The sequence below is a fragment of the Eretmochelys imbricata genome, chromosome 7, assembly GCF_965152235.1.
Source record: "Eretmochelys imbricata isolate rEreImb1 chromosome 7, rEreImb1.hap1, whole genome shotgun sequence".
Classification (NCBI taxonomy): Eukaryota; Metazoa; Chordata; order Testudines; family Cheloniidae; genus Eretmochelys; species Eretmochelys imbricata.
This window is the reverse complement of record NC_135578.1, coordinates 91623390-91638362: the sequence shown is the minus strand read 5'-3', so window position 1 is coordinate 91638362 and position 14973 is coordinate 91623390. Positions and strand designations below refer to the sequence as shown.

General features: G+C 37.7%; 1 protein-coding gene across 1 annotated transcript in view; it reads right to left on the bottom strand.

Moving 5' to 3' along the window:
- Positions 1–14973, bottom strand: part of KIF20B (kinesin family member 20B) — a 68735-nt gene that overhangs the window by 34382 nt on the left and 19380 nt on the right. The window contains exons 13-18 of the mRNA XM_077822741.1: positions 14355–14494; positions 12669–12819; positions 11346–11571; positions 7551–7612; positions 5606–5725; positions 2552–2717 (exon numbers count right to left, since the gene is read on the bottom strand). Coding sequence (XP_077678867.1) covers positions 2552–2717; positions 5606–5725; positions 7551–7612; positions 11346–11571; positions 12669–12819; positions 14355–14494 — 865 coding nt within the window. The remainder of the gene's footprint in view (positions 1–2551; positions 2718–5605; positions 5726–7550; positions 7613–11345; positions 11572–12668; positions 12820–14354; positions 14495–14973) is intronic.

The window sequence follows — 14973 nt, the reverse complement described above, 5'->3', positions numbered from 1 at the left end:
TGCTAAGTTGAAGCAGCATTAATAAAGTAATGACTATTGTGCAATTTGTACATATCTGTGGCAAATAGTCCATTGACCCAAGACTGGTTTATTATAGAGTAATAAGTTTAGTCAGATACCTTTTAAAAAACAGAAAAACAAAAACAAAAAAGGCGAGAGTGAGCTAGCTTCCGGGGCGGGGGGGGGGTCTATTTCCTCCTTTACCCCATAAATTTAGAATCCACCCCACCAAAAATTACTCCTGCATGAGGGATAGGATAAGCAAGCACTAGCTTTACTAACAGAAGTGTCATGGCTTTAGAGTCAGACTTTGTAAGCCAGCAGTAGATAGAAACCAACATTAGAAACATTGGAAAGGGAAATAGCCAGCTTCCTGTTGAGACCCAGCATTCTTTCCTTGATGGGGCCCACAAAACAGACTTATATAAAAGCCATCATGTATTCTCTATATTAAGTTATGTAATAAAATCATGCTGCTGATGCAGGAAAAGGTGTATATGGCTTATGTTCTGTGAATGGAATGGATTACAGAAAAGGTGTATTCTGACACCCATAGTATGACTGAGTTTTGTAGGTTAGAGAAAGCCCAGAATCAGTTCCAAATATTTTAGGTGCTTTACAATTGACAGCTAAGATCATTTGGGGAACTTTGTTTATATTGCGGTGATAGGGTACATGACTTTCAACATAGACAGCCCACCTCTGAAGAGACTTTAAGATTTTTCTCTTTTACTATAAAGAAAAGGAGTACTAGTGGCACCTTAGACTAACCAATTTATTTGAGCATAAGCTTTCGTGAGCTACAGCTCACTTCATCGGATGCATCCAAAGGCTGAAGGATAGTTAAAACTGAAATTTCTTTTTCATCCTAAGTCTTGGTTGCTAAAATTTACATTCTCTCTGTGAAAAAGTGATTTTTTTAAGCAAAATTTGAGGAAGATACATGTGGCCATTTTTGAGTTATGAGCTTAATGTGAAGCAAATATTCTCTGAACACTTTTTCGAGACAACCAATCGACCTTTAAGATTTGACCGAGCGCTCTTTAAAGAGAGTACCCAAGACTAAGTTTTATGTTTTGAAAAGTTTGCGTTTCCTGACTCTACAACTTAAACAGTAGCATTAATGTACCACTTCGCATTCTATCTAGTTTCCTGTTCAGTGCTAAAAATTAGTATTTACAAACTGCCATTAGGCATGAATACCAAGATTAGAGCAGGTATCAGACACAGTCTGCTATAACAAGGGGTTTAATGTCTGCTTAATTTTGTCATCACCTTCTCCCCTGTTGGCATGTACATGGTTTCTCCAGAAGGTAGTTCCATGCAGACCCAAGGTTGGCTCTAACCAACATGTGTGATGGTCTTCACAGGCATATCAGTTTCTTCTCTTGTTAGAGAAAGCAGCATCAGCAGCTTGCTTATCTGCTATGTCCTAGACCTATGGAACTTGCTATACCACTCCTCCTTTGTTTAACATGGCACTGAAGGAAGTGCCCTTCAACAGCTGTTACTTCTCAATCCCATGGTGGGGGCTGGCCTACCTGCACCTCCATGTTTTGCTTCCAATTTTACCACCAGGTGGCATTTCTGATCCCAAAGCAGAGTCTAGGTAGCTTTAATCCATCTCCACTTGTTAACTGGGGGAGCCTTTAGCTCCTTACTTGAGGGAAGGAGAGAGGAAAAAGCCTCTAGACTGCCCCATTGCCTTTCCTTGATTCTTGTTTGGGTCAACATATTCCCATCTGCAACCCCCACTCAGATTGCATAGATGCTGCACCTATTAGAGGCCCCTTAGCTTCTGGGGAGGCACCTACATGATCCTTGGCAGTCAGAGGCCAAGCAAGCTCACAGTTCAAGCAAGGAGAGCAGGGAGATTTCAAAGCTGCAGACACTGAACAGCTATGTAGATGCATGCCATAGGTGACTAGAATGCCTACTTAATGCAGTTTCTACCAGTAAAGAGAGGTTTATGAGAAACACTAGATCCCAAATGAATTTGAGTTTTACCATTGTCAGCTTTGCGTATTATATATAGGTTTTAGCATGCAGCATTTACATGTTTCTATACACTGATCTAATGAAATACCTTGCACTGAAGTGTGTACAGCATCTACATACAATATGACAGAATGAATCATAGACCGCATTGACAGTTCTTCAGACAGTTCTAAAAAGAGCTCAGGCAGGAAAATGGTAAGAATGTTTAAGAAGGTTAACAGCAAGCTTGGCAGAGAAAACAGTAGTTAAACATGCCAGTTGTAGGCAAAGTCCACTTTAACAGAAATATCTTTTCTGCATCAGAATTTGCAAATGTATTAGCAGACATAGCAAAGGGGAAGCAAGACATCTAAAAGCAGTTTTTATTTTAAGAATTTAGAGGCAACACACAAGACAATGAAAATAAACAGTTACTTCCATTTAGCATTTAATGTTGCTGACTTTCTTCTCCTCAGACGATAAAGTTTACGAATTACGAGTTTTTGCTTTTGTTCTGGCATTGGAATCAGATTTTTTCGGAAGGCTCCCTGTTCGGCTGCAGTAGAAATGGTACCTTTCTTTGTAGGTGGCTCTTCCTCTTGGGTAGGCTTACTTTCAAAACAGCGTTTTCTTCCTACATCCAGCACATGCTTCACACTGTCACTAGACTGAGTGCCTTCTATTTTCCCATTGCTGTTCTCCTTTGCAATGTGTCTTTTAATAGTAGTTACAGTGTTGTCCTACATTTAAATAAAATTAGTTACCTCATGCCATTATACAAAACAAGCAGCCAACCATGTTACAAGCAATAAATCTCAGCTGAATATGAAAACAAAAAAATTAGACAAATAGCCATATAACATCTTCCTACAAGGATTTTTGTTGGGGAGAAAAAGTCAGCTATAAATTGCTTTTTCTGTGGGCAATAAAGAGGTGTACAATGCTTTGGAGTATAGAACATAGCACAAAGGGGAAGAAAAGAAAAAGCACTAATACAGATAATGTGCATGAGTCAGAGGGATTATGTATTCCATCAAGAGAACAGTAATATATGTCAAAAGCTACAGAAACTGTTACTACCTACAGAAAGCATTTGGGTGACTTTTCCAAAAAAAATTTATACTTTTTCTCATCTTCTCAAAAGTGAAAGTTCTTAGTAACAGCCTTAACTCTTCCTACCATCAACACTACTTGATGTACTTTCTAATTAGGTTAGAAGTGCCCATGATAAATAGTAAGCCCAAAGGATAGGTTGGCAAATGCTTTAATTTCTGCTATGGACTATAAATTTGACCAAAATATTAAGATTAAGGTTTTTGCATGCACAAGACCAGGCTGGCCAGATAGATAAGACAGCACAAGACATCTATGAAAAATGCCATGTGGTTATAGCACTTCATCGTCACACTACCACAGGGGTTCTCAAACTGGGGTTTGGGACCCCTCGAGGGTTGCAAGGTTATGATGTGGGGGGTCATAAGCTGTCAGCCTCCACCCCAAACCCCGCTTTGCCTCCAGCATTTAGAATGGTGTAAAATAGATTAAAGTGTTTTTAATTTATAAGGGGGTGAGCAGGCACACTCAGAGGCTTGCTATGTTAAAGGGGTCCCCAGTACAAAAGTCTGAAAATCACTGCACTACCATGTTATTTAATAAGACGGGTGGACAGAGTTAAAGGTTTGTTCTTTTTGGATTTTTTGTAGTTCTACACCTGGAGATTTGTCCAGGTGTGAAAGCATGGTATGGACAGTTTGCTTTGGGAAAATTAATTGGAGAATGAGGAAATGACAGGAGCCATATCTTGCGTAATCCTAAGAAGTTTTGGAGTATAGGTATAGCCCTCAAAAGTGGTTGCACTACTGACAAACTGAAAGACAGGAATAAGATAAGTCAATGTTAATTTGCATCCCCTAATGTACTGTATGGAATAAATCAGTGTGGATTTATTGTAGAAAAAGTGGATGCATAGCTGCAAACATAAGATCATTTTTACATGCAAATGGTATTTCCCTAGAAGATTGTTTCAGGCTGGTTGACACTTACTGGACTTTGATGCACACACTAAGTCACTACCACCAATGTACTTATAGGCCCATACCATCCCAAAGGTTTTCAGTGGTTACAACCATTGTACATCGCTACTAAGTCAGTCAACCATGTCAAAGGCAGGGAAGAAAAGAATGACTGGATGGTGATCAGGATAGCTCTGGAATACCTGCTTTGTCTCCAAATATTTCTGACATCTCTTCTCCTGCTTCCTCCACCTTCATGCCCCCACTGAAACTTGGCTCACAGTGCAACAATGTCTCTATTACTGTTCCTTCTCCTCCACACCATAATGAAAAAGAACCACGGAGATGGTGTTGGGGGCTGCTGCTTTCTGTCTGTCTCCAACTCATTTCCTGCTATGTGCTTTCTCCTCTGAATTGCTCACTAAAAAGTCTCCTTTAAATAATCTACTGCTCCCCCCCCCCCAGGCTTTATTTCTTCATTTCAGTCTCCCATTTATTCTGACTTTCATGTCATAACTCTAGCCTCCTGCCCACAACTTCTTTCCATCTTCAACTATAGATTCAGTCTCCCAAATAAAATGGCCACTCCACAGACCTTTCCCTTGACCATCTTGGCTAATAGCCGTTGATGGACCTATCCTCTATGAACTTACGTAATTCTGTTTTGAAGCCAGTTATATTTTTGGCCTTCATAACATCCCCTGGTAACAAGTTCCACAAGTTGACTCTACGTTGTGTGAAGAAATACTTCCTTTTGTTTTAAGCTTATTGCTTATTACTTTCATTGGGTGCTTGGTTTGTGTGTTATGTGAAGGGGTATATAACTTCACTACTCACTTTCTCCATACCATTTGTGATTTTATAGACCTCTATCATATCCCCTCTTATTTGTCTTTTTTCTAAATTGAACAGACCCAATCTTTTTAATCTCTCCTGATATGAAAGCTCTTCCATATCCCTCATCATTTTTGTTGCCCTTCTTTGTACATTTTCCATTTCCAATACATCTTTTTTAGGATTGGGCAACCAGAACTGCACTCAGTATTCACAGATTTATATAGTGGCATTAGGATATTTACAGTCTTATCTATCCCTTTCCTAATGGCACCTAAGACCGTCAGCTTTTATGACTGCCACTGGACATTGAAAACATCCGCTCAGTGACTCCTAGATCTCTTTCCTGAGTGGTAAGAGCTAATTTAGATCCCATCATTTTGTAGTTAGGATTATGTTTTCCAGCGTGCATTACTTTACATTTATCAACACTGAATTTTATCTGCCATTTTGGTGCCCAGTCACCAGGTTTTGTAAGTCCAAAGCAGACTGTGAAGAGTTAACTATCTTGAGTAAAAAAAAAAAAAAAAAAAAAAAAAAAGTTGTCTGCAAACATTGCCACCTCACCGTTTGTCCTCCTTTCTCCAGACACTTTATGGATATGTTGAATAGCGCTGGGCCCACTACAGATCCTTGGGGGACACCGCTATTTACCACTCTCCATTTTGAGGGCTGATCATTTTTTCCTACCCTGTTTCCCATCTTTTAACCAGTTATTACGAGCATTAAAAAAATCAAAGTAAGTTTTGTACATTTTAAGAAATAAAGAGCTGAAAACTTACGTAGTCTTTTACTGTAGTTTCTAAATGGGATATTAGGTCCTTTAGTCTACTTATAACATCATCTTTTTGCTCCACAATGTTTATTAGCTCTTGAATCCGCTTATTCTGTGTCGTCATTTTCTTTGAGATGAGAAAAGTTACATTTTTACTAGGTTTTAGGTAACAGGAACGCGTTGTAACTCGGGCTGTCGATTAATCACAGTTAACTCACATGATTAACTCAAAAATTAATCATGATTAATTGCAGTTTTTAAATCACACTGTTAAACAATAGAATACCAACTTAAATTTATTAAACATTTTGGATGTTCTTCTACATTTTCATATATATTGTATTTTGTGTTTTAACTGAAATCAAAGTATATATTATTTTTATTAAAAATATTTGCACTGTAAAAATAGTATTTTTAAATTAACCTCAAACAAGTACCATAGTGCAATCTTTGTCGTGAAAGTGCAATTTACAAATGTAGATTTTTTGTTACATAACTGCACTCAAAAACAACACAATGTAAAACATCAGAGCCTACAAGTTCACTCAGTCCAACTTCTTGTTCAGCCAATCGCTAAGACAAACAAGTTTGTTTAAATTTAAAGGAAATAATGCTACCGCCTTCTTATTTACAATGTCACCAGAAAACAAGAACGCTTTTGCATGGCACTTTTGTAGCCAGCATTGCAAGGTATTTACGTGTGAGATACGTTAAACCTTCGTATGCCCCTTCATGCTTTGGCCACCATTCCAGAGGTCATGCTTCCTGATGCTCGTTACAAATATAATGTGTTAATTAATTTGTGACAACTCCTTGGGGGAGAATTGTAGATCTCCGGCTCTGTTTTTCCCCGCATTCTGCCCATATATTTCATGTTATAGCAATCTCGGATGATGACCCAGCACATGTTGTTCATTTTAAGAACACTTCCACTGCAGAGCTGACAAAACGCAAGTAAGGTACCAATGTGAAATTTCTAAAGATAGCTACAGAACTCAACCCAAGGTTTAAGAATCTGAACTGCCTTACAAAAATCTGAGAGGGACAAGGTGTGGAGCATGCTTTCAGAAGTCTCAAAAGAGCAACAGTCCTTTGTGGAAACTACGGAACCTGAACCACCAAAAAAGAAAATCAACCTTCTGCTGGTGGCATCTGACTCAGATAATGAAAATGAACATGCGTTGATCCACACTGCTTTGGATGGTTATCGAGCAGAACCAGTTTTCCGCGTGGATGCATGTCCCCTGGAATGGTAGTTGAAGAATGAATTTTTAGCGCATCTGGCACATAAATATCTTGCAACACTAGCTACAACAGTGCCATGAGAACGCCTATTCTCACTCTCAGGTGACACTGTAAACAAGAAGCAGGCAGCATTATCTCCTACAAATGTAAACAAAGTTTGAGCGATTGGCTGAACAAAGAGGTAGGACTGAGTGGTCCTGTAGGCTCTAAAATTTTAAATTGTTTTATTTCTGAATGCAGGTTTTTTTGTACATAATTCTGCATTTGTAAGTTCAACTTTCATGATAAAGAGATTGCATTACAGTACTTGTATTAAGTGAAATTGAAAAATATATATATTTTTTCACAGTGCAAATACTTGTAATCCAAAATATAAAGTGAGCACTGTACACTTTGTATTGTGTTGCAATTGAAATCAATATATTTGAAAATGTAATAAATATTTTTGGATGTTTTCATAAATAGGATTATATTACTGTCTAACAATGCAATTAATTGTGATTAAATTTTTTAATCTCTTGAAAGCCCTAATTATAACATGACTCCAAATCATTTGCACTCAAACACACAATGAAAAACAAACCATAATAGTGCTAGGTCTATTCAGTTAAGCACACTATGAAATTAGACATTAAGCTATTGTAATTTTGTATGAATAATTAAGGCAGATATAAGTTTCAGTGAATTTATTTCTCTTTAAGAGTTACCTCAGTAGCTTCTTCAAGTTGTTGAGCAGATTCACTTAATTTAATCACTTGCATTTCAATCTCTGTAATCAAATAGAGATACTGGTTTGCATTACATAGATTGCAAACTAGTAGTTCATTCAGTAAATTGGCGAAGTCTTTCTATAATAAGGTTTTAGTCATTTGCCAATATTTGAGATACATCGAAACTATTCCCCCCAGTTTGATTTAGCAGTCGAAAATATTTTTTGATTTTCAAAGGAGTAATTTAAATAGTTTGGAAAAATAAATGCATATATTTTAACCAAAATGATCCAAATAATTGCACTTTAAGCAAATGGGTGGCTTCTTCCTGTAAGTCTGCTCGAGTCCTGCTCAGAACAATAACTTTAATATTAGAGACCTTAATACATTAAACGAGGACTGTGATTTTTTCCACTCCCAATATAGGAAAGCTACCCCTCCGCCAAGAAAAAGGCCACCAAGCCCACAAGTGGGTAAGTGAAGGAAATCCAGATGTATGTCTCTCTCTCTCACACACACACACACACACCCACCCACCCACCCACCCCTTTCAGTTCCGAAAATAGGTCACAATAATAGAGTCTGGAGTCAGCTTCGATAAGCCCACTACTCATGTGTGTCCTGAGATACTGATTTGCTCGCTTATTTGTTTTTCCAGCCTCTAACCTGTTAGGAAAGTTTCAATCATTCCAGGTGTGCTGCAAATACATGACTAATGCTGGTGCAAGCTAGACAGGAATGGAGGTTTGTTACCCCCTCCCCACACCTCTTTTTAAGGACAAAGTTACAAATTTTCACATATTTCCTCTATTTTGATGCAACCAACAGGAACACAAGCTCCTTCACAAGCAGAGATTTTAGGGCAGATATCTGAATCCACAATTTTAAAATGTTGTAAGAGAAAGAACCACCTCAATATTAAAACCAAAGTCTTTTCACCCTCTTCCTCACAGCTCAGCTTTTCTATCTTGATTGATCAGGTTGACTAAACAACGGAAAGGTTTTTATAAAACTTCTCCAATCTCCTCCCTCCTTAGTGTGATTCCATTTTTTTTAATTAAGTTTACAATATAGCCTTTTTGGTTTTTAACGTTTAGTACCTCTGCAGAGTGAGCCTATTTGGAAAAAAATGCTATTCTACGCTGATAGAGTCCTCTTGATGCTCATTGCAAGATTTAGAATTTACAGTAGTTGGAGGTAAATGTAGAAAGTCCTCCTGAAGGTTCTGAGTGTTAGTGGGAAGGTGCGTCATGTCAGGGTTTACAATTCTACAGCTGGTGCATCCCTACCTCTGTGTGTGTGTGTGTGTGTGTGTGTGTGTGTGTGTGTGCGCGCGCGCGCACACGCACTGCTCGAGGCCGGAGAGCCTGATTCAGCAAAACAGGGAGAGGGAGCCCAGGCTAGTGGAGCAGCCAGGCTCAGTGAAACCTCAGTACATCAGGTAGCATCCTGGACGGGGCATTCATATGTAAACACAACCTCCAGCCAACCAACCAAGAAACTGATTGTTGCAAAAAGAAAAAACTGAAGCTCCACAAGATGCTTTAGGACTGTGCCAAGTGTTACATTAGCAAGTTTTAGATATGGTGCTGAACTAGCATCGGTCATCAGTTTAGGAGGATTGCACCTCCTCTGAGTTTTAATTTTAGTCGTCTGAGCAAGTGGCAGAGTACTAAGTACTTCCTCTGTATCATGGATAGCATCTTCAGCAACTTGGACACAATATTCTATGATTTTCTTTTCAGACACAGAATTAATAGGGTGCAATCTACTTAGTTCTTTTTGCGGTATGCTTGTAGCCATTATACTCTGGGGGGAATTCTGCGCTACTGCGCATGCATAATTAATGAGCTGCGCACTAAATTTTTTGCACAGAAAAAACCCTTCTGCTGAAGTGTTGCTGCAGTTCTGCCTTTTGCCCATCAGAGGGAGCTGTGGCGATAGAAAAAAACAGCAGCTCCTAGCCAGCGAGGGAAGAGGAAGAGCTTGCCTTCTTCGTAATGGGCCAGGGCAGGAGCTATGGGGAGACAGACAGCGTGGGGTGCTGGGGGTCAGACAGGGGCTCATAAGGGCTAGTGGGAGAGGACAGACTGGGGCAGGAGCTGAATGGGAGTGAAGGCACAGGGCCATATGGGGGGAGCGAGGTATAGGACTACATGTTAATGGGAAGGGGTGCAGAGCTACATAGGGGCAGGGGTGAGAGTGGAGGGACACTTCGACAGGGAGTGCAAGGACACATGAGGGTGCAGGAACACATGGGGACAGGGCAGATGTGCCTGACTGAATGGGACAGACTAGGGGTCAGCCAGGGTCTGCATGAAAATGTTCCCTAACAATCCCTCCCGCCCCCTCAAAAAAAAATCTGTTCCATACTTTTCCCACCCATACTCAACAACCTTTCAAGTTAGCACCCAGACTCCTTCCCATCAATTTACTTCTCTCTCCCTCAGCTCCTCCATTAACCCTGACTCCATCAAGCCTTTGCACTGCTTCTGAGGGGTGCGGGAAATATGGTTCTGTATTATAGTTTAACTGAATTATTACTCATGAGTTCTGTATTAATATGCCTAGTAAGGAACCTATTTGTCAAAAACATTTCCTGAAATTTTTTTTGTTGTCTGTATTGTTACAGACATACTTGCTGACAGGTATTTGTTTCAAATGTTTTATTTTGAAGAATAGTATTTGCATTGTTTATGGCTACGTAATCACGTGTTTCCAATCACTTTCAACTTTAGGCATGTTGAATTAGTAGTTCACACACTGATATCTAGTAATCATTAAATATTAATCATTGTTTCCAGCATATAATCAACAGCTTTCATATTTACTAGTTAGAATGAGAAAGTAGTGAATTCACACTAAGAACTGAAAGATAAGCTAACTAGATTTATCGTTAATATATGCCCTACATACATTCCAGAAGTTTCTAGAATTTAGCAAATCAATTCCCCCCTAATAGTTTATAAACTCCATGTCTTCAGCATTCAGTGAGTTGATTCCACCCACTAGCCAGTCACTCCACCCATTACCATTTTTCCTCTAAAACTTTAGACAGTTTTGTTTCCCCAACAGCAGGCATGTACTTAAGCTGCCTTTTTTTTTTTTTTTTTTGGGGGGGGGGGGGGGAGTTGGGGAAGGGGGTGAAAATTTTTTCACATTCAGACTAAAATTAGAGCCCATTTCAGAGAAGACAAAAATCCCCTCAAATATATTGTGGTCAAGTAATTACTTTAAATGACAAGTTGAAAAAAACCTCAATGTGATAAATTTAAAACCCACTAGATTTTCTGGAGTAAAAGTCTATGCAACTGGATTCATACTTTGAGAATTCTACTATAGTTATATTGCAAGGCACTAGTTCTCTTGTGAGATCAAACTTCAGTGAAAGGTTACCTGTAAAATACAGTAATTTCAGTTATTAGAATATATGCTGTGCATGCTCTTAAAAATGTAAAATCAATAAGAGTCAATTAAAAAAATCATCCTAAAGTTAGAAGATTACATTTTAACTTGAATAAGGCTGCGTCTTTTCAAATTAAGTAATAACTGAACTGTTCTATAATTTTTAAATAAAATTGGTGGTTTAATTGAGCTTAAAATAAAATAAAAATAAAGGTAACATCCAATTTGATCAACTAGAAAGATCACATTATGAGCAGATGGTAAATACTTTGTAGTAAATATTAAACTTAAGCAGGTTAAGATATCCAGTCCACTATATTCATTAGAATTTAACACATTTTCTAAGTCGGCATTAGTTCAGAATCACTCTTATTTTACCCCACTCACCTTTAGTTCTCTGTGTCAGCTCTTCTTTGGTTTTACTTAGCTCAACAGTAACTTTTCCCAGTTTTTGTTCAAGCCAAGCAATAGCTTCCTGTGGGTCTTCTAGGGATACAATATACCTGTGAGCTTCTTCTGCCTGCTTCTTAATATCAGTGACATCATCTTGCAGAAAATTAATAATGCCCTCAAGATCAATACAGTTCTCAGGAGCTACATTATTGCCTCCTTCCTAGAAAGGAAGTGAAAAGTGCTTTATGGTTATTTAGCAATGGCCTAAATTGCTAAAATAGCTTGTATCAGCTATAAGAGAATTCTAAATTCTCTTAGACAAATCTTAGTATAGACATCTTTTCTATGGACAGTTGAACAACTTAATGAATTTGTCCAAGAAAGGGAAGGATAAAACCTAGCAATTCCCAGTTTTTAATCCTGACTGATGCCATCTTGCACTTTGGGGATATCATCTGCCTCTCTCTTTTTTTACAGCACTTACAAACAAGGGTAAAATTTTCTCTATTATATGGATATAAACCCAAGTAACAGCAAAATTTTGCCCACAAACCACAAAGTATTATATCTTGAGTTGGGAGAATGTGGAGTATAAACACACATCAAGTAAACAGTCTGTGTCAATTTCTGAATTGTTATTAACTAGAGTCTGGAAATATATTTTTGTAAAGGTAAAATAGAAGAGTTAAAGACGCAGCTTTTTTAAAATTAAGATGAAGAACAAGGGGAAGCAGAGGTTAAAATAGGATGACAAAGCTGCAATATCCTGTCTTGTGCCAAAAACAAGCACCAGGGCCTAATTATGCCTTAGATGTATATGCTACTCCCATTGCTTGAGATGTGCACACAACTCCTTTTTGAAAAGATGTTTAGGCTCCTCTCACTGAATATGTTTATAGGAGCCTAAAGTCACCTGTAATAGATACATCACTGAAGTTAAACAAAGTTAAATTTATATTAGATTCTACTGTAAGTGCATCCATCTTTTTAGTGCACAAAGCCCAAATTTGAGAACCTGAACTACTTACTTGTCATCTTATAGTACACATATCTAAAATTTTCATCCCTTGAAAAATGCCCAAAATAGATCCTGAGAGTTCTTTAATGACAAGCTAAAAGGTAATGACATCTAATTTAATAAGAAATAAGGTCTACCCTTCTTGGGACAAGGATTCTTGATGTCACACTACATCAATTCCTTGGCATCTGGAGTCAGTTTACATTAATACCCAACCATGAGAAGTGCTCATCCCTTAACGGTAGGTTAGGTAATAGTACAAAGCCAGATTCTTCAACAATATGTAGGGGGGAAATTACCAGCATTGCAGCTCTTTCATTACAATGGGAATCCTTTATCTCCTGTTCTTCATCCAAGTTTTTGGCACATTCATTTACCAAATCCTTGTAGATTTCCAAGCGTTGTTCAGAAGCTTTTTCCAGCAACTCTCGTTCATGAGAAAGACATTGCCTGTATTCAAAGAGTTCTAACTCTAGAAATTACTTTTTTTTTTTTTTAAATGAACAAAAGAATAATAGTGCGTCTCTGACACCAACTGTTAGAACCTGGGTATTCTCCCATGCTTGTTCATTTTGTGAACTGAGTTAAATTTTAAGTTACAGCTGCTCTTTCTAACAAACTTCATGAGTGTATATTAGCCTTGTCTTCAGAAAGAGTTCAGTAACTAAAAATTATGAAAAATATTTCTACAGATCAAGGATTTCACAAGGTTGTCTGAATTGTGCATCTTACTAAAGGTAAGCTGTACACTAAGTTTGTGTATATGTTTCATCAGGATTTCCATTCAAGCAGCTTTTGAGCCTCACATACCAAAACTACTTATAGCATGGTAGTGCGCTCCTATGTCCTCCTCTTGCACGGAACATATCTGCAGTTGATACAGGGATTGGAATTTACAGATGTCCAAAGTCTATCCCAAATCATGTCAAAGTCTTATTACTTAGTTCAAGACTTCTAGAATTGAAACATTTTATTGTTCTGGAAAGCATTTATATTGGACCGTCATCAACTAGAGTACATTTGCAACAGGTTTTCTTCCTGTAATTTTAGGAGACAGTGCAACAGGCAACTGTAGCTAGAACTTTATGGCTAAAGCCACTGAAAACATATGCATCATCTTCCCAACAAGAGGGCATTGATTTTTTGCCTTGGTAGCTTGAGAGATGTTGGGACTTCAGAATTGTCATTTGTCTTTCAGTGTTCTCATCTTTCAGTGATTTAAGTCAGTCAATACAGAACTCTGGGTTTTTTATTTTTGTTTAATGTGAAGTTTATATACAATACATGTTGCTTTCACGGTAAGTGGTTAATGACACAACTTGGGTATGGGGTTTGAACTAGCTTTGGAAGGTAAAAGGACTTCAGAGTAAGAAAACTGAGGGGAAAGATCAGAGCAGTCAAAAAGAATTTGTAAGTCTTCTTTTTTTTTTTACAAAGAATCTTAACCAATGTAATTTCTAAGGGAGGTGAGGGGGAGAAGAACTCAACTTAAATTTGACCAAATCCATCCATTCGGTATAGTGAAAAAGCAAACAAAATTGACCTCGTGAAACAGAAGGCTGTTTAGTTTTTTTGTTTTTTTTGTTTTAAATGAAGCCTTGTATATACAGGAAAGTTTGTTATAAGTAGAGGTATGACTATGAACAGATACACAGTGGGCTATGCTTGTATAAGCATTTACTCCAGTTAAAAGGAGTAACTTTTTCAGTTTGACATGTTTGAGAAGGGGTTTAAGCTAAAGAGTCACTTATATTAGACACTGGAATAAGTGTCTCACAGGGTGGAGGTGGGGGGGGAGGGGCAGGTATATTAAACTTCCAACACTAAGTATTTGGCTTTTACATTATTATTTCATTTTACCTACAACTGTAAAAGATACAAATATTTACCATCTACAGGTTAAGGTTAAAAGACTGAGTTCCACAACAGTGTAAACTACCTACAACTAGAAGACTATAAAGAAACCTAAGCAACAGTTAACTTACCTGAAATCTGTTTCCCGTTGAGCAAAATACTGAGTAAATTCTTGTGTGACTTCTTCACGAATTTTTAATTCCAGGAGTAACTTATCTTTTCTCTCATTGATCAGCTTGCTTTTCAAGTGTTCTATTATATTTAGTAGTCTCTACAATGATCACAAATAGCCTTTTAATGTTTTTATAAAGGAATGTTTACAGAAAGATTTTGTAATCACTGCTCCAAGAATAAAAGGTTCTTCAAAAGATGACAATATTGGTTCATATTTTTTTTTTTTTTTTTTTGAAATGTGAGCAACCGTTGTGTCCAATTCTGCTACCATTATCAAAAAAAACCAGGAGGACTGGTAGATAGATTACATGTTGGTAAATTGCTGTACCAATGCAAACCATCAATATTGTATACATATGCACACAGAACAAGCATGTTCAAGAATCCAAAGAACATTACAATGAATTATATCAACTGTTAGAAAAAGTTTTTCTAAGAAAGATTGGAATTATTTATCTGTTCAAAACAAGGTTAAAATCTACAGTTTTAAACAGTATATTTCTAAAATGGACATTGTTTCTCAAGGAGCATTAGTTGGAGAATATAGCACAGCAGAATACAACCCAAAGCAAGAGC